The following is an 18,751-nucleotide window of genomic DNA, read 5'->3' as shown; positions in this document are numbered from 1 at the left end:
TCCTTCAGCCAATTGGAAATGCATATTCGACAAAGTTGTGGCTTCAGGAGCCCCCAGAAAATTACCCAGTAGAGAACATCAGTCCAGCCTTCCATGGTGATGCACTGGAAGACAGTCAGCATTGCAAACAAGAAATTGTCAAAGTTGGTGATGCCATTGTTAGGGCCTTGCCAGCCTTCTCTGCACGTAGTCGAGTTTAGTGTGCAGTGGCGACCATTCCCGGACACCGCGCATGGCGTTGGCTCATCTTCTGCCAGGGTACCTTAAAGGAAACCGCAGTCAGAACATTTATGGTATTAAATGTGCAAACAACCAAATTGTTTAGAGTCAAAAGCCTTACCTGTTTTAATCACAAAGCAGGTAGCGTGCATTTTGCCGATGAAGAGCTCAAGGCCGATGATGGCATATATGATGATGACGAATAAGACCAACAGAGCGATGTGAAGTAGAGGGACCATGGCTTTAATGATGGAGTTCAAAACCACTTGCAGACCTGCAATCACACAATCAAAGTGAGTACATACAGACACCCAATCTAATTTGACTGGGGGGCTGGCAGCCATCAAACGTAATCAACCCAAGGTCGACTGGGAACCACACAAATCTAACGGTACATATCCTTGGACACCTGAGTTGCTTATTCTTGCATCCGTTGAAAATACGGCACTACTTTACATTTAAGAATGTTTGTATATATGTGTTTACGCCTAAAGGTTCAGGAGTAATTTCGCTTATATTCAATATTTTTGTACTAATGCTAATACAAAACACCATGACCAAATGTTGTAGGGATGCAGAGGAAAGCGGCGAAAGTCCGTCAACGAAAGTTTTTACTTTCCACCATTGCTGTGAGAAGGTTTATGTGGATTGGTTTGACCCTTTCCGTAGAAACTGCCCCTTTAAGAGTTATTGCGAGGATATCCCAATGGAGGGAAAATATTCCATAGGAGGAATTCTTTTCTGGATTCATAAGGATGAGCTTTGGGGTTAGGGTTAGGGGCCTGAAGACTGATCTGTGTAGCACGTCCCTTGCCAGTAGTTGCTCAAAAATAACAGTCTGTCTAGTTTTATGTTAACTCACTGGGAACTCCAGAGACAAGGCGAAGGGGGCGAAGCACGCGAAAGGCTCGGAGGGCCTTGACGTCAAACCCGCCAGGCTTGCCTCCTGACTGTCCACCCGAGTCAGCATCTTTGGTTATCATCTCCAGGACCACACTGAACAAGCTGTATAGCGAGAGAAAGCAGAGAAGAGGTGGGTGGGGGGTGAGAGAGATGTCAAAACAGCAAGAAGAAGAAAGCAAATAGCACAGAGAGAGCGAGAGATGTTGGCTAACAACTTGAATGTGAAGCGTGACCAGTGTATTCGTCTACATGTCGTCAATGTGTGTATATATTCATCTTTGTTTTTGTCCAAAGCTAAGCTTACCAATTGATTAACCATGGCATTTCATGAGCATGTATATGCAAGCGTGTACTATTTGCTTTGTCTACAAACAACCGGAGGACGTCAACGCCAGCTTTTTAAGTAAGCTAGTCGACGCCGTGAGATGAGAAATGTGTAGGATTGTATTAGAAAATTTTTGACAAAGTTGTGTCACTGTGTATTTTGCATGCAAATTCCGGAGAAAAAAATCTAAACTCACCCAACAATGACGATAACAAAGTCCAGCATGTTCCAGCCATTTCTGACATAGGAGTTTTGGTGCATGACCAGGCCGTAGGCAATAATCTTCAGAAATGTCTCGATAGTGAAAATGATTAGGAAGGCATATTCGACAGTTTCCTGTAAGAAGTGATGGAAAAAGAAAGAAAAAAAACAGACATCAAAGTATGACTTGACAGTATGAGAACAACCACAACATGGATGGGAAATTATTGACATGAAAGATCTTTTTTCATCACTCTTTAAAGGCCTGAACAATCTAAATGTTTCTATGGCAACATAGAATAGTGCAGGGGTGTCAGACTCGGGTTGGTTCGCGGACCGCGTTAACGTCAACTCGATTTCACCTGGGCCGGACCATTTTAGATATAATATTTAGATTTTTTTTATAAATGGATTAAAAGAACTGGATTAAAAGCCCTGAATATTCCGTTTTTTATAGATCTAAAACAATGTTTATTTTAGCTTTTTTTATATATATTTTTAGATTTTACAAAATTATTTTTTAACTAAAAACACAGAAAAAAATTGATAAAAAAATTACAATTATTGATTTAAAAGGGGGACAATCAGGAAATTTCATATACGTCTATACTCTTCATTTTAATTTGATCCTAAAACAGAAAGTCGGCACTCATGATTTACTTTCCCGGGCCACACAAAATGATGCGGCGGGCCAGATTTGGCCCCCGGGCCGCCACTTTGACACATGTGGAATAGTGTGTTCGAGACAGGTGTTAGAATCTGGAGAATCCTGCACAAAAGCTATTCTTTGTGTGTTTCTTGTCACTTCGATTCACGTTCTCTCCCACAGAAAACACCTTTATAGCCATATTTTCATGCGTGCACGCCCCTGGACACATGTAAACACAAACACATGCAGACAAACAGACACATGCTCTCTCGTTCTACATTCACGTCTGCCTTATGCCATGCGTAAGGGTCAGCGAGTTGGCAGCTTAAAAGGCCCATTAAGCTAAGCACTTCTCCGTCTGATTTAGATGACGCAAACACAACAAGTGCTCTTGAACGGGACAGAGTCATTCACAGCCAGTAAGCAGACAGCTTTGTTCGAGACGTGTCATCCTCTGTAGTTCTATAATTCTAAAAGATAACCATAAGCCTGTTTCTAACCACTCATCCTGTTAAAGGTTACAGCTTTGCAGGTGGGTATCACTCAAGTTCCACACACTAAATAAATGATAGGATCTTGTCAAAGAGCATTCAAAAATAGATTACCAAGACTCACACAGATCCATAACTATTGATATAGTGCAAGAAAAATATGCGCAAAGGTTTACCTCTGCATAGTTGAAATCATTGGCATAATCGAAGGAAGGGATTACTGAACAGAAAACAGTAGTCAAGATTCGTTGTCTTTATAGCGTGAAGAGTCGGAATACAAAATTGAAAGTGGGTCAGAGAAAGACGTAAACCCCGAAGAACATTAATCTGTAGACATTTCATTAATTAAGTGCAAACCGGAGGCAGAATCACCAAAACATGGCGCATATGAGTGAAACAACATGAGAGATAAAGAAGTAACAGACACATATGCATCTCAGGCACCATTAACATCAGATTTCGGACATCTACTGAATGGTAAATATCTTACAAGTACGCCTCTCAACTCATTACAAGCAACCATAGGGATTGAAAAACTAATAACTTATCTAAAAATATTGAAAACTGAGTTTTTTAGTAGTGTACTTGTGGTAACGCCGGGGCCAAACCGCTTATCCTCACAAGCAGGGGGTGCTGATGCCAATCCCAGCCAACTGCGGGCACCAGGTGGATGGACACCTTGAATCGGTGGCCAGCCAATCGCAGGGCACAAGGAGACAAAGGACAGCCATTCACGCTCACACTCATACCTAGGGACAAATTAGAGCACGTGTCAAAGTGGCGGCCTGGGGGCCAAATCTGGCCCGCCGCATCATTTTGTGTGGCCCGCGAAAGTAAATCATGAGCGCCGACTTTCAGTTTTAGGATCAAATTAAAATGAAGAGTTAGATGTATATTAAATTTCCTGATTTTCCCCCTTTTAAATCAATAATTGTAATTTTTTAATCCATTTTGTCTGTGTTTTGAGTTCAAAAATCATTCTGTAAAATCTAAAAATATATTTTTTTAAAAGGCTAAAATAAACATTGTTTTAGATCTATAAAAAAACTGAATATTCAGGGCTTTTAATCCACTTAAACAAAAAAATCTAAATATTATATCTAAAATGGTCCGGCCCACATCAAATCGAGTTGACGTTAACGCGGCCCGCGAACCAACCCGAGGTTGACACCCCTGATTTAGAGTGATTAATTAGCCAACCATGCATGTTTTTGAAATGTAGGAGGAAAGCGGGGTACCCAGAGAAAACCCACGCAAGCCGGGGAGAACATGAAAGCCACACAAAGAGAGGATCCAGCCTGGGATGGAACCCTCGACCCCAGGACTGTGAAGCTGACGTGCTAATATTTACCTGCTTTGCTCTCGATGGAAACTAACAATGTTTTGTAGTACTTTTCTTTAATCTTTACCTTCCATGACATTAAGATTTAGGTCTTCACAAATGACAACCTCGGTGCAAGGAGAGAGCAAAGCAGATTAATTGATTTAAGGAGGAGCAGCACATCCTGTAAGCTTTCAAATCCTCTGTTTTGGGAAACGGACAAGAAATTCCACTTAATAAGGCCAAAGCCAGGACAGAGGACAGCAAGGGATAAAGGAAATGTCCTAGATTATGTTTGCAGATGAGTCTGGAATCATATTTTTATTCGGGTTGGATTGGACTACATGACTACCACTTGCAGACATCATGTTTATTTACTGTGTTGTATTCATGAGATCGTGAACTGTTTCAAAAGTACAAAAAATGCAGAAAACAAATCAATTTGATTTGAAATACAGTAAAATATCTTCAAGATGATAATTTGTGTACCCAATTTTTGGGAGAATGCATTAAATATAATAGATAATAATTTTTGATCATTTTTTGAATCAATTTTATTCCCAGAAGTAATAAAAAAAATACCATAACAGCAATTGTATTCCCAGAAATTTCAATTTAAAAGAATGCCTGATAGCAATTGTAATAAAAATTGATTATGATGTAACACCTATCTGTACCAAAAAAATGCAGTTGCTAAAAGCAGAGTTGGGAGAAGAAAAAACAGAACAAAGGCAAGTTAGTGACATTAAAACAAAAGTGGTAACAGCACTCATGAGCTGGCTGTGCTTTGCAAGTGCAACATTATGTTGTGTGAAATTTTGCTGTCCAACCAAGCCTTCACTTCCCCTTCACACAAACACACGACCACGAAATATATTGTCATTTTTCCACTGATTTCTCAATACCGCCAAGCATACTTGCTGCATATTCCATTGATGCATGAATGGGTGAATGTGAATCTATCGTAATATATTAAAGTCCAAATAAATTGAAAATTAGACGAGCACCGTATTTTCTGCACTCTAAGGGGCAACTAAAAGACTCATTTTCTGAAAATGCCTCTTATAATCTGATGTACTTTATATGTATATGGACCAATATTGGTTAATTATAGTATGAAATTCCCTTCAACTTAGCCCCATCTCGTTGATGTATAACACAACCCCTAACCACAGCTCCATCTAGTGGCTCTACAACCCAACCCACTACTACTACAACTCCATGTAGTGGATCTATAACACAATCCCCTACTACTACTGCATTTTATAATATGGTGCACCTTACATATGAAACTAATTTTAAGATAGGCCATTCATTGAAAGGTACACCTTATACTCTGGTGCACATTATAGTGCGGAAAATACAGTACATAATAGATCATAATGTACAATATTTGTATGGAGTGTCCTGTGGAAGAACGTGGAGTAGATGAAACAATTTGGGAGCCAGAACCAGGCAAATCAGCTCCTATTAGATTTTATTCTCATTAGATGAAATAAGATTAAATGGCATGGCTTTTATTACACATGGTTACCGCTAAACATGGATACCAGAGGACAAAATGAGGACAATAATAAGATTGTTGTAATGAAGCATAATGTAAGATTGGCATTTAAATTATTGCGGTTAAACCGACATTTTTCCATTTGTAAAGTCAATTTACCAACATAAAAAGTTTTTTGTTTCATTCTCTTTTATGAGACCCCCATTCTTCCATTTTAATTGTTTTCCTCTTAATTATTCCTCCTTTCATCACTCATTTTTTGTATCATCCTCGACCCCTAATTAGTGTCTGTACTTTCTCACCATCCGGACTCTTCTTAAAATGTGCCTGTGCTTGCTGGCTTTTTGTCCTTGGTCTAATTCACATCTCTGGTGGAGAGCTCTCTGCCTGCACATTCCACTTGACAAGTCACCATGGCGACAGTTGCCACGACAGCCAGCCCTGCTTGTAAACAAGCCGAAGGAGCAGCAATCAGTAGAGTGCACATTTCCACTGAGGTCTGTTTGAACGGCAACATTGGCGATGTGCGCATGCGCAATACTCACATCGCAGGACGAGCGATACTTTTATAATTAGAAGTCATTGTTCGCAAAACATATCTGCTCTTTTAATGAGCGCTTTAAGCTCTTTTTCTCAATGTGAACGTGCAAAAAAAAAGTACAAAAAAAGTATTGGAAATTTTCAACAGTTGGACGTGTACATTCAAAATTCTACAATAAATCAAATTAAATGTGTTTAAGAAGTTTATGGTAAATTTTAGACCGTATTTGCTGATTTGGTAGTAATATGCTGTTAATCGATCAGATCGTGACCGAACGTTTTGTCAAAAGCCGTTTGGTCCCCGGACGTTTGGTCGACCAGACGTTTGGTAGAACGGACGTTTGGTAGAACGGACGTTTGGTAGAACGGACGTTTGGTCGCCGGGTTCGCTCGCTGTCAAATTATGACAGAGAGTATACTGTTGATATTTTGATATTAGATATTTAGATATTAAACTCTCTCTCTCTCATGATTATAATTTTGAGAGCTGGTTTCAACAGTAACAACCCGGTGACCAAACGTCCGTTCTACCAAACGTCCATTCTACCAAACATCCGTTCTACCAAACGTCCGTTCTACCAAACGTCCGTTCTACCAAACGTCAGGTCGACCAAACGTCAGGTCGACCAAACGTCCAGGGACCAAACGTCCGTTCTACCAAACATCCGGTCAACCAAACGTCCGGTCGACCAAACGTCCGGGGACCAAACGTCCGGGGACCAAACGTCTTTCGACGAAACGTCCGAGTACCGATCAGATATATGACGTTTGATAAAAAGTGTCTAGAATGACATAACTTGATCATCCAAAACAAATGACTGGTCTCTGTCCAATATGTAACTCCACTGTAAATGTGATTCAGCCAATTCAGCTGACAACATTTGCGGGCTCGTATTTCCTGAGTGTATATTTAACATAATAATGATGCGGGGGTGTGACAGCTCACCGGAGACGGGATATGACTCACAAAGAAAGGACCACACTATAATGAAGATGTATAATCGCAGATGTCTGTTGTGCCTTGTTAGGGGGGGGCAAAGGCATACGCAATACTGCAGTTTCATCAGCATGACGTGTTTGACTTCAGTCAAGTTGTCAGTTGTGGTGAAAAAAGTTGGAAGGACAATTGTAATTGAAAACTAAAACAAAGTTACTGACGCTAACAACAGTGCAAATGTTGGGGTATCATGTGTTGAAATTATTCATTCATCTTCCAGATGGCGCATCCTCTTCAGGGTTGCTGGAGCCTATTCCAGGTGACCTTAGACCACAGGCAGACTACACCCTAGATTGGTCGCCAGTCAGAGACAGACGACCATTCGCACTCTTTTGAAATGATCTGATTTAGTATTAGAATCTTATTGTTCTTTATCGACTATGGCGCAAAGTGCGGTGAGTGATTTATTAAAACAATTGGAATGCCATCTTAGATATATTTGAAAATTATTTAACAGGTTTAAAGAAGAAAACATCTATAATGCAAAAGAGAACTGATCATGTGGATAAAAGGGGAGCTTCAACAGAGGAGAAGTAGCCATGATAAATGAAGCATTTATAAAAAGCATCACAATCTGTGTGGGTGTACATCAGCCTCTCTGTGCTGCATTTAGTATGAATTAACCAATCATGAACACAGTAAAGAAACAGCTGATTGTATACATCTTTCCTTTCTAGGTACCCCTTTATAAATGTTACATTTATGATGACATCATGTAAATAAATTGGGGAGTTTGCTTTTGCCGTGCTTGCTTTTCAGTTGAAATATGGCATATTAAGTTATGAAATCCAGATTTATTATTTTCTAAACCGCTTATCCGCTTATTGTAATGGGGTGCTGGAGCCTATCTCAGCTAACTATGGGCACCCTGAATCGGTGGTTAGCCAATCACAGGGCACAAGGAGACAAAAGGACAACCAATCATAGCTAGGGCCAATTAAGAGTGTTTAACCAGGCTACCCCTCATGTTTTGGGAATGTGGGAGGAAACAAAAGTACCCGCAGAAAACCCAGGCAAGCCCGAGGAGAACATGCAAACTCCACACAGTGAGGACCGAGATCGAACCCTACACCCCAGAACTGTGAGGCCGATGCGTTAACCATTCGTCCACTGGGTCACCCATATATAATATATATTTTTTTAAATTCTGCTGCCCCCAAAGGCACACAACTTGCTGGGTCAACCCAATGATGCTATGTCTAAACAGCAATACAGTTCATCGATCGCTGTGTTTGCTCTAATTTGATGGTTCACATGGTAGCTGATGCTGTAGAGCAGAGATGAGGAAGAATTATAAGATAAAGGGTTGAATATGAATTTTTAAAATGGGAAAGTGAGCCAGGTCCTATTACTAGAGTTAGGTAGAAATCTCCTTTGTCAAGATATGGTCATATTTTGGTCCATGGGTTTGAAATATTGACAATATTGATCAGTCCCTTTGTGGGCGTGCTTGTTTTCGTTTAGTTTTTAAATCGTTGACTTTTATCCTAAATGTAGAAAACGCACGCAACGTTAGCCACGAAAAAACAGGCTTCATTACTTCAGTGTCAGGAAAGGTTTGGGGAAACAAGAATTGAAAAATTAATAAATGAGTTTCTTTTAATGATGAAGTAACTAATACTGGAATTTAACTCTACTGTTTATAGGAAATACCCTGAGAAAACCCAGATGCAGGCACTGGGAGAGCATGCAAAATCTACACAGGGCGGAATGAGGCCGGGATTGAACCTTAGATTTTCAAACATTCAGGCAGACGTGCTAACCACACGTCCTCCGTGGTGCAAGCTGTTAACACAAGTAAATAAAGGAGTTTATTGGCCCTTCCATATGTTAGAAAATTAAACCTAACCAATAAAGTGACAATTAGTAGTTTAAACAATCCCTCTTTTGTGTATGTGTTCGTGTGTGTAATCACTTTGTTATCTATAATCCTTATAAAGCGTGATTTATGGGTGTGTGTGTGTGTGTGTGTGTGTGTGTGTGTGTGTGTGTGTGTGTGTGTGTGTGTGTATGTTAAGATTCTATCGCTACGTTTGACCAAACCATGTAATGTAGAGAGTTGAATTTTTTTTTATGGTGGCCGGAAACAGCTATCAGATCCTAATAGACGAGTGATTGCATTTCTTAGCCTTCTCTAAGTGTGTAAACTCAATTTTTTATTTGTTAAACACCCATTTTTCAAAAGAGATTTTTTTAAATCACACAACAATTGTCTTTTGGTTCTAAGCCGGGCCCCCCTGCTTGTCAAAAACAATACAGTATGTTTCTGGCATAGTGTGTCGGCCATGTTTTCTGTTTTGGAAGCAGGATATTTTAGGGTAGTCATAGCAATTACATTATTATCTACATTTTAACAGAATAATGGTGATAAGTCAATTCCTGATTTTGACCAAATTTAATTAATTCACATTTTTATATTAGCGAAATGTTGAAAAGTAGGTTACGTTACCAAATATACAGAGAAAAAGACATGTTGGTCAAAGCCACATGCTGCCGAGTTGTGACTTTCATTTCCTCTCCCCTATTAAACCTTTAATCTCTGGCTGGGAAAATGATGCAATCGGACTCTTGCTTCTGAGAATCACGCACGCTAAATCACATGCAAACAAACCATGGACGTCACATAAAATCTCATGGGTAAGAAAAGGTGTACACCTCTGGAGAATTTGCAGACTAATCACTGGGCACAAAGACTAACAACAGTAAACACACATAGTAGGTAGTATGTTTTTGGTATCTGGAAACCAGGGTTGCTCGAAAAAAGACATCAGGGGAACGTGCCAAGACCGAGATTTAGTGTTATGCCTAAGACCGGAACTCGACAAGACCTACAGAAGACCAAAATTCTTGGGAGAAGAAACCAAGACAAGCCTAAGACCCTGAAAATGTGGTCTTAAGTCCCTACATAGATTTAGAAACTAAAACTTGGAACCGTGAGGCAAACATACTGCAATTACACTGCACTGTACATGCTGTAACAGATTGTCTACGTTACATTAAAATTTTCAAAATCAACATTCCAATTCACATTGTCCTATACCGCCCCCGATAATTTGATGACTGAACCCTATTGCAAATAAAAGATTGCAGATTTAGATAGAATGTGACAGATACGCAAGCTTGCAGAATGGACACGCTACTAACAAACATTTTTGGGGCATTAATACTGAAACAATGAGAATGAATATGAATTGGACAGACAGACAAACAGACTGAGTGAAAGCTTGATACACAGATAGACAGACAGGGAGGCATGATCTCTCCCTACACTCATTCATGGACGACTAATCCACTGTCCACTTTAATCCCTCATCATGTTCACACACACGCACATGCTCAGTCTGTTTTACACTCACTCACCAGCTCATGTAGCAAAAAATAAATAAATAAATACCACAAATATATTCATGACATCACATTTGAGGCAAGGTCAACAAGTAAGACATGCACCTGCATTCTATATAATATTTTAACTTCTTTTTTGCAGGCAAAAAGATTCCTTTTTGGATGGAAGATCATGAATCTGATATATATATATATATATATATATATATATATATATATATATACATATATACATATATACATATATACATATATACATATATACATACATACATACATACATACATACATACATACATACATACATACATACATACATACATACATACATACATACATACATACATACATACATACATACATACATATATATATATATATATATATATATATATATATATATATATATATATATATATGTGTACTGTATATTTACAGTCAGGCATCAGTTGCCTGGCAGCTATCGTGACTGTGTGACACGTTTTTTTTTTTTTGAGAACTACAAACTGAGTACAACCGGTAGCGTGAATGGCATTCCATTTACATCACATAGGTGCTTCTTTAATTGGTTCTTTTAGATTCAGACAGTGTTTGTGAGACCCAGGTCAGGTCCGCGCTGAACATTCAACAAGGTCGAACACAAGTAAGCACACCAAGACAGATGGAGTGAGATTTTAACGCTTCTGCAGAGGACGTATTCAGAGAGTACCAACAACATGGCAAAGTATTTGAAAGCAAAATATGGAATTTTTCTAGTCAACCTGTGTCAAAGTGGCGGCCCGGGGGCCAAATCTGGCTCGCCGCATCATTTTGTGTGGCCCGGGAAAGTAAATCATGAGTGCCGACTTTCTGTTTTAGGATCAAATTAAAATGAAGAGTATAGATGTATATTGAATTTCCTGATTTTCCCCCTTTTAAATGAATAATTGTAATTTTTTAATCCATTTTTTCTGTGTTTTTAGTTCAAAAATAATTTTGTAAAATCTAAATATATATATATATATATAAAAGCTAAAATAAATATTGTTTTAGATCTATAAAAAAATGAATATTGAGGGGTTTTAATCCAGTTCTTTTAATCCGTTTATTTAAAAAAATCTAAATATTATATCTAAAATGGTCCGGCCCACATGAAATCTGGTCACCATGAATGTGGCCCGCCAACCAAACTAGGTTCGACACCCCTGCCATAGTCCATTATGAAAAAGAATATCTGAAAGCCAAACAAATAGTATATCTGACGTAATGTAACTCACTTCAATAATGGTGCTACACGTGATTTTTACAACATTTAACAGTAATTTTTAATTTTGTTTTTCTTTTTAACACTGCCGCCATCATTAATCAAGATACTTAAACATTACCATTGGTTACCAGGCGTAGAGAATAATAATTGAATTCTATCTCCTGCATTTTCTCTGTAAAAGCACACACACAGACAGTGAATAATCCCCATCTGCTGAGAAAACATGCGACATTTCTCCATGCCCAAACCTCACATCTTGCCTCAATAGGAAAGCACAACTTGCAGGGCTCAGAGAAGGAAACAGGCAAACACTGAATGAAAGTGCTTTTGAGGACACATACAAAGGCAAACCTGCTGATGTGATCTAAAATCAGGAGTAAAAAGTGTATGTGCCATGTCACAGAATATACTTGGAATTGTACTCACCAGCTCTTGGTTGGTAGAATTGGAGTCATCTCCAGGGAAAGGGATGTAGATGGCTAAGGCCACACAGTTGGCAAAAATTGACAGCAATATAAATATATCAAATGGTCTGAAAGTCAAAATGTTAAGGAATGTTTTTAACCACAAGGACAGACATAAAGACGGGCACTCCATTAAGGATAGAAATGTGTCTTTGGCTGACTGATTATAATTAAAAGGGGTGAGTGCCAAATAATAAATAATCATTAAAAAAATAGAGATGTACTGCTCACTTAGTGTGCACAACCAGTTTAATATGAGATTTTGAGAAAAATGTCATTGTTACTTGAGGGTTGTTTAAATAATTCTGCCATCTACATGCAAATGCGGGGTTATAATGAAGATGGATGTTGTTAAAAAGAGTATAGTGTGGAAACTCTTTAGGTCTGGTATCTGTTTTAGAACTTTTGTCGACTTCTGATTCTTGCAGAAATTAATACATAAATAAAAACAACAACTACATATACATATATATATTTATTTATAATATTATATATTAAAAATGCAATCTTTTTCTACCCAATTTAGAATTTCTAAGAATTTCCCATAGTACAAAACGTAATGTTTTTATTTCTTCTGATTCTTGCAGAAATTAATAAATAAATAAATAAAAATTAAAAGATATATATATATATATATTATTTTATTATTATTTTTTATTAATATATATTTATATATTAAAAATGCTATCTTTTTCTACCCAATTTTGAATTTCTAAGAATTTCCCATAGTACAAAACCTACATTTTTTGTTTCTTTTGTCGATATCCTTGAACATTTCACTTTGTTGTTTTGTAGCTCCTAAAAAAAAAAAAAAATCTTAAATCTCAATCTTATTGACCTGATTCCGATCCTCTAAAACTGAGGACTTTCCGATCACGTGATTGGTTCGTGCACATTTCTAGATGCCATACTCATGGATTTTGCTGCTCATTCACTGCCTGACAGCGATAGACGTTATACGTATTTATTTGAACTGGGTGATCGTGTTTAACTGCCATTTAAAGCGATAGACGTAAGTGGATTGTCCAAATACTTAAAAATAAGAGCAAACAAAAACACTTTAAAAACCCGAACTTTTTCACCTGATTCTGATCTATAAAAATGAGGTGAAATTTTTGATCAGGTGATTGGTTTATTAGTTCATCCCAAGCAAACACTTAAAGCGCATGTGTCAAAGTGGTGGCCCGGGGGCCAAATCTGGCCCGCCGCATCATTTCGTGTGGCCCGGGAAAGTAAATCATGAGTGCCAACTTTCTGTTTTAGGATCAAATTAAAATGAAGAGTATAAATGTATATTAAATTTCTTGATTTTCCTCCTTTTAAATCAATCATTGTAATTTTTAATCAATTCTTTCTGTGTTTTTAGTTCAAAATCATTTTGTAAAATGTAAAAATATATATAAAAAGCTAAAATAAACATTGTTTTAGAGCTATAAAAAACTGAATATGCAGGGCTTTTAAACCAGTTCTTTTAATCCATTTATAAAAAAATCTAAATATTATATCTAAAATGGCCCGGCCCGCATGAAATCAAGTTGACGTTAATGTGGCCCGTGAACCAACCCGAGTTTGACACCCTTGACTTAAAGGATACTTCCACTCCACCAAGCTGATGCAGGCTCTGCGGATAGGGTTGTTGAGGGTGAGGCAGAACAATGCTCGAGGTGGCCTACTGTTCGTGGACCCCCCTTGTTTTTTACTCTTGGCATACTGCTGTCTCTTCCTCTGTGCCAAGGAGCCGACGGGCGCCGCTCCCGTGACGCACGTTGAAGTCTGCGGACTCACGTCAGGCTTTGCCACGTCGCCCTGCGCTTGGCGAGCAGCGTTGATGGCCGCGTGCCAAGCCAGAACTGGGCTGACACCAGAAGCGTGGACCTGGGTGACGCAGTTTGGTCCCAGGAGGCCATGCGACGAACCAACCGGCTTGCCCCTGCTGGCGGGGGCGTGCAGGGGCTCAGGTGGATTGAGTTGGTGCAGATGAGTTTGATTTTCTGGCCACAGGGCCGGCGCATCCGTGGAGTAAGTGGTCCTTTTGTTGCTGGCATACTGAGCCCCTATTGGGTGCGAAGGAACAGAAAACAGGCAGTTTGTCAGTTCTTACCCGTAACAAAATATGTTCAGCGAACTTCCAAACATTATACTACTGTATTTTCTCGCATATTAGCCGCCTCCGCGTATAAGCCATACCCTTAAAATTGCCTTAAAATTGTTGAATTTTACGATTTCCCTCGTATAAGCCGCCCCCTCAATCACAATTTTCACCTCCATATTCATGGTTTTAATAGGAGTACAAATGTGTTACTTGGAAGGAAAAATCTTGAGAAAAACCATCGCACCATCGGTATTTCTGAGATACTGTATGAATCGAAAGGATCGTCTGCTGGATTGAACATTCCAAAAGGGTGTTGCCTGCATGTAGAGACGTTCAAAAAGGAAGTCATGTGAGCAGTACAACCAGGAAGTGTGTCCGTAGCGGTCTACTTTGTCATCCGTAGGTAAGGTGGCGGCACCTTGAGCGAGAAAGCACGAGTGAATGTTTTCACGTTTTATGCCAGATACGTTTTTTTTTCTTGAATTTCATTCATAGATGTCAAAATAAAATGTGTTTAGCATTTTATCTGTTTATCTTTTCTAGATTTTGAATAAATGACCATATCGGCCGCATTGTCTTGCGTTTTGGCGTTTCGTCCTTGTCACCATGCAGTTTTGTGCATGTCAAGTCTAATTTGTGCGTATAAGCCGTACGCTTGATTCAATATTCATTTTTTTTGTGACAAATATGGTGTATATGCGAGAAAATACGGTATTTATTAAGTGTGGCTGTGAAAATCTATTCTGCGATTGATTGCGAAATTATCTTGTGCATTTCTTGTATCAATTTAAAATTCATTTAAAACGTTCTATACATGTGTATTTTTGGTGGAAATAAACAATAGATGCCTTCACTTCCTCTCTTGTCCACTAACAGGCATTATATATATACCCTATTCTTTAAATAGACAGGAAAATCATTGGCAAAGTCTCTTTGCTTTCTAGCTACAGGCACGTAAAATTGCTAATAGCTACTTATAATTTTAAAAATGAGTGCCTCATGGTCTGCTACTTATGACAAATTGAGCACTTTGTTTTATAAGGACAGACTATGGAATGCAACGATGTTCTTCATTGCTCTAGTTTGTTTTTTAACATTACTTAAGAAATAACAACAATCCAAAGAACATGGCTGTTCCCCCAACGTTTTACCCTGAGTGTAAATTTTTTTAAAAAAAAGTGGTTTGGCGTGAGCATGCCAGAGCGATGAGGACGGTCTGCATGAATGAATGAGTCAGTCATTAAAATCAATGCAAACTGACAGTTAAAAATAAATAAATAAATAAATAAAACAATGTCCTTGACTCATCTCTCTGGCGGATAGTGGCGGATAGTGTTATGTCATCTAAAAAAAAAGGTCTTCAATCAAATAGGTTTCCACTATGCACGCGGCAACCGGAATATTTGGAGATTTAGCAAGAAGAGGCTGTGACATTGACAAAATGTCAATGCATCCATTTTGTATACAACATTTTCAGTAGTATTATTGTTTATCTTTACTGACTTTGGCAGATTACACATCGGACTAGTGATGATTGCCAATCACAGAGCACAAAGAGAGACAGACAACCATTCACACTCCCATTCGGAGTGTCATTGAGTAGCAAGTAATCACCACCCCTACTAGTAGTACTTTCTGACAGTAATTACTGATTAAAAACAAATGACAGTAAGGAGTCATTAAGCAATTCAGGTCATTTTCTACAAAACTTTGCCATTACATAAAAACACAAAGGCAGACATATTCCCATTCTTAGGTTTTGGACCATATGGTCATTTTTTTTCCCAGTTATTAATCAGACATTGTGGAAGTAAACAATTGCCCACTTTTAAGGGGATGCAAGCTAAAAGGGGTTCGAAAATTGAGATGGATCATTTTGTAGGTCGCGAAAAAACATGTCAAATATTGCCCAATTCTGTCGGAAAATATGAATGACAATTCAATTCAAGTAGTTCGTCACAGCTTTTTTTCCAGTTTGTCAGTATAATGCGAGCTGGCCAACTCTCTCCCTTTTTGGCAATTCGGTTCTATGTTGTTACCTTTTGACAGTTCATCTGCTTCTTGCATCCTCGAATCCACATTGAAACGCTCCACGTTAGATCCAACTCATCTTTGGAAGGTACCACGTCCCCCCAAGGCTAACCTGACTTATTTACCCACATTATCCATCCATCCGAGCGCGGAACCCTGACAGAAGCGACAAACATGTTGGCGACATCCGGGTGCTGTGCGCACATCAGCCGTTAACGGGAGCGCGAGCGGTCCAACAAAATCTCCGACAAAATCTCCAACAAAATCTCCAACAAAATCCTCATCCCACTTGTCTCAAAACTGGACCGAATTGAAAATCAGTCTTCGGTGGGTACCAATCACGGAGCAAATTGAAAATTATAATAATAATATTAATAATAATGCAACCTGTTGCCCTTTCAAAGTCACGTGCAAAATTTAAATTTCGCACACAATTGCAATTTTAATCCATATTTGGTATGCTGAAAATAAATAATAACACCAGCCCAAATTCAAAACAGACAGACATCGTATTCAAATATGCACACAGTGCATATATAATTTATACTTTAAATACATACATAGTATCAAGAATAAAGTCTGACAGAAGAGTTGCAATGTGAACGTGAACATTTCCCTAATTGTAAGACTAAAATTGCTCATACAAAAAATAGCCATTAACATTATTTTTTTTAATTACAGTCCGATGGCATTATTATGAAACAGGCCTAAATATCTAAAATTTAACATGGCCTGCGCAAAAAGGCTAAATTAAGCCAACATTCTCTTGCACTTCTCATCTTTAACACTAGATGGTGCTAACCACATAAGATGTGCTTCCCTTGTTAGCTCAGGGGCTAAAATCAATATAGAAATTTCAAAAATGTGTTTTATTTTAATAAATAGACTTCTAATTTAGTTGTGATTTTCAGGTTGTTGTTGTTTTTGCTGTTGCTGGAAATGTTCCCTTTGTTCTTCAGAGTTTGATTCAGTATTGTAAATATAAACATATGTAGTATATTTTGCAATTGTATCGTTATATAACTGGATTATTTTGTTGCTTTTAGCCCTTAACTCACTTCCATTGACACTTATAGACATCATATACATTTCATCTTTGCAAAAAGCCGCCCTCAGAGAAAAAAGTTTAGACACCCTTTCTTTGTAGGTTTGTGGTTTCCAAAAAAAATCTGTTAAGCAAAATTTTAAATGCCACGTCTGATTTCCATGGCTTAATGGTCATTACAATATTATTAATTTTAATAAGATTCCATTTAAATTATTTCTGTGACAACAGTGGGATTAAAAGAAGGAACATTTTATGCACATATGCATGCCACCCTATTTGTCCCATAATAGTACTTGTAAATTATGACTAACGCTTAAATGGTGGCTGAACAGAGAAATAATTTGCCAAGACTTATTCCTCTCAATTTCTTTCAGATGGAAACATTTTTTCATAAATTGTTTGCTGTCATTTATACTGTATTTTTAAGAGAATCCCGTTCATTTGAATAAAAGATTGGGCCATCTTCTACCAAATATGCCCGTCATCCAAAAATAAATTGTTTTAGGCTTCATATGACTGCAGTGAATGTCAAAATAAAGCACTTACCCCTCTGGGGTCGTCCTCTTACAATAAATGGCATTCTGTCACCTGCCTTTCCACTGAGGCCTCATAGTGCCGTTGTTATGCTTTCGCCCTGCTGCTATTCCAGAGAAAATGTGTTGTGAGAGCCGTGCTGGAAGGTTACCAGTGATTGGATTACCTGTGCCTGTATGAGGGATAACCGGTTGCGAGTAATCCTTCCATTATAATCCCTGCTCCAGTGTCCACTCAACAGAAAAAGTGAAACAACCACATCTGTAGCTCAAATGAGACAAGGCAGACTGTTCCCTGAGCAAATGTTTAGGTTGTTACATCTAATGCACAGTGTGTGCAATATGTTCATTAGTTGTGATTGAGAGCATTAGATGTCCAACCCATTTTTACTGGGAGGGATGGTAGCAACACAGACAGGACAACGAGTTTAAATGGATTGGGATTTCTATTGTTGTCAATGGCAGGAAGTGAGTTTACTTTGTCTGGTCTATCTAATATATCCATGAAATGTCCCAAATACGGGATGAATAAAGTTATTTAATCTAATATAATCTGACAATCCACCAAAAAAGTATTCACTTGATGTTTAAAGATTTCCAGGTACATGTAACAAAAAAACAAAATAAAAAAACAAAAAAAACACACACATATATATATATATATATATATATATATATATATATATATATATATATATATATATATATACATATATATATATATATATATATATATATATATATATAATATTTTTTATTTACTGATAATTTACCAAATAATATGATTATCCTGAAAAGCTGTCTGAAAATTTAGCAATTAATAGCTATTTCAAAGTCCATTC

General features: G+C 38.0%; 1 protein-coding gene across 5 annotated transcripts in view; it reads right to left on the bottom strand.

Annotated features, from left to right (window-relative positions):
• Positions 1-18,076, bottom strand: part of cacna1db (calcium channel, voltage-dependent, L type, alpha 1D subunit, b) — a 50,890-nt gene extending 32,814 nt beyond the window's left edge. For all 5 annotated transcript variants that reach the window (XM_077609858.1, XM_077609863.1, XM_077609889.1 and 2 more), the window contains exons 1-7: positions 17,923-18,076; positions 13,800-14,259; positions 12,168-12,273; positions 1,644-1,783; positions 1,082-1,224; positions 341-493; positions 66-262 (exon numbers count right to left, since the gene is read on the bottom strand). In XM_077609858.1, coding sequence (XP_077465984.1) covers positions 66-262; positions 341-493; positions 1,082-1,224; positions 1,644-1,783; positions 12,168-12,273; positions 13,800-14,259; positions 17,923-17,956 — 1,233 coding nt within the window. In that variant the 5' untranslated portion in view covers positions 17,957-18,076. The remainder of the gene's footprint in view (positions 1-65; positions 263-340; positions 494-1,081; positions 1,225-1,643; positions 1,784-12,167; positions 12,274-13,799; positions 14,260-17,922) is intronic.
• Positions 18,077-18,751: the final 675 nt, after the last annotated feature.

Source organism: Stigmatopora argus, chromosome 1 (assembly GCF_051989625.1).
Source record: "Stigmatopora argus isolate UIUO_Sarg chromosome 1, RoL_Sarg_1.0, whole genome shotgun sequence".
NCBI classification, from domain to species: domain Eukaryota; kingdom Metazoa; phylum Chordata; class Actinopteri; order Syngnathiformes; family Syngnathidae; genus Stigmatopora; species Stigmatopora argus.
This window is presented reverse-complemented; position numbering and strand designations above follow the sequence as displayed.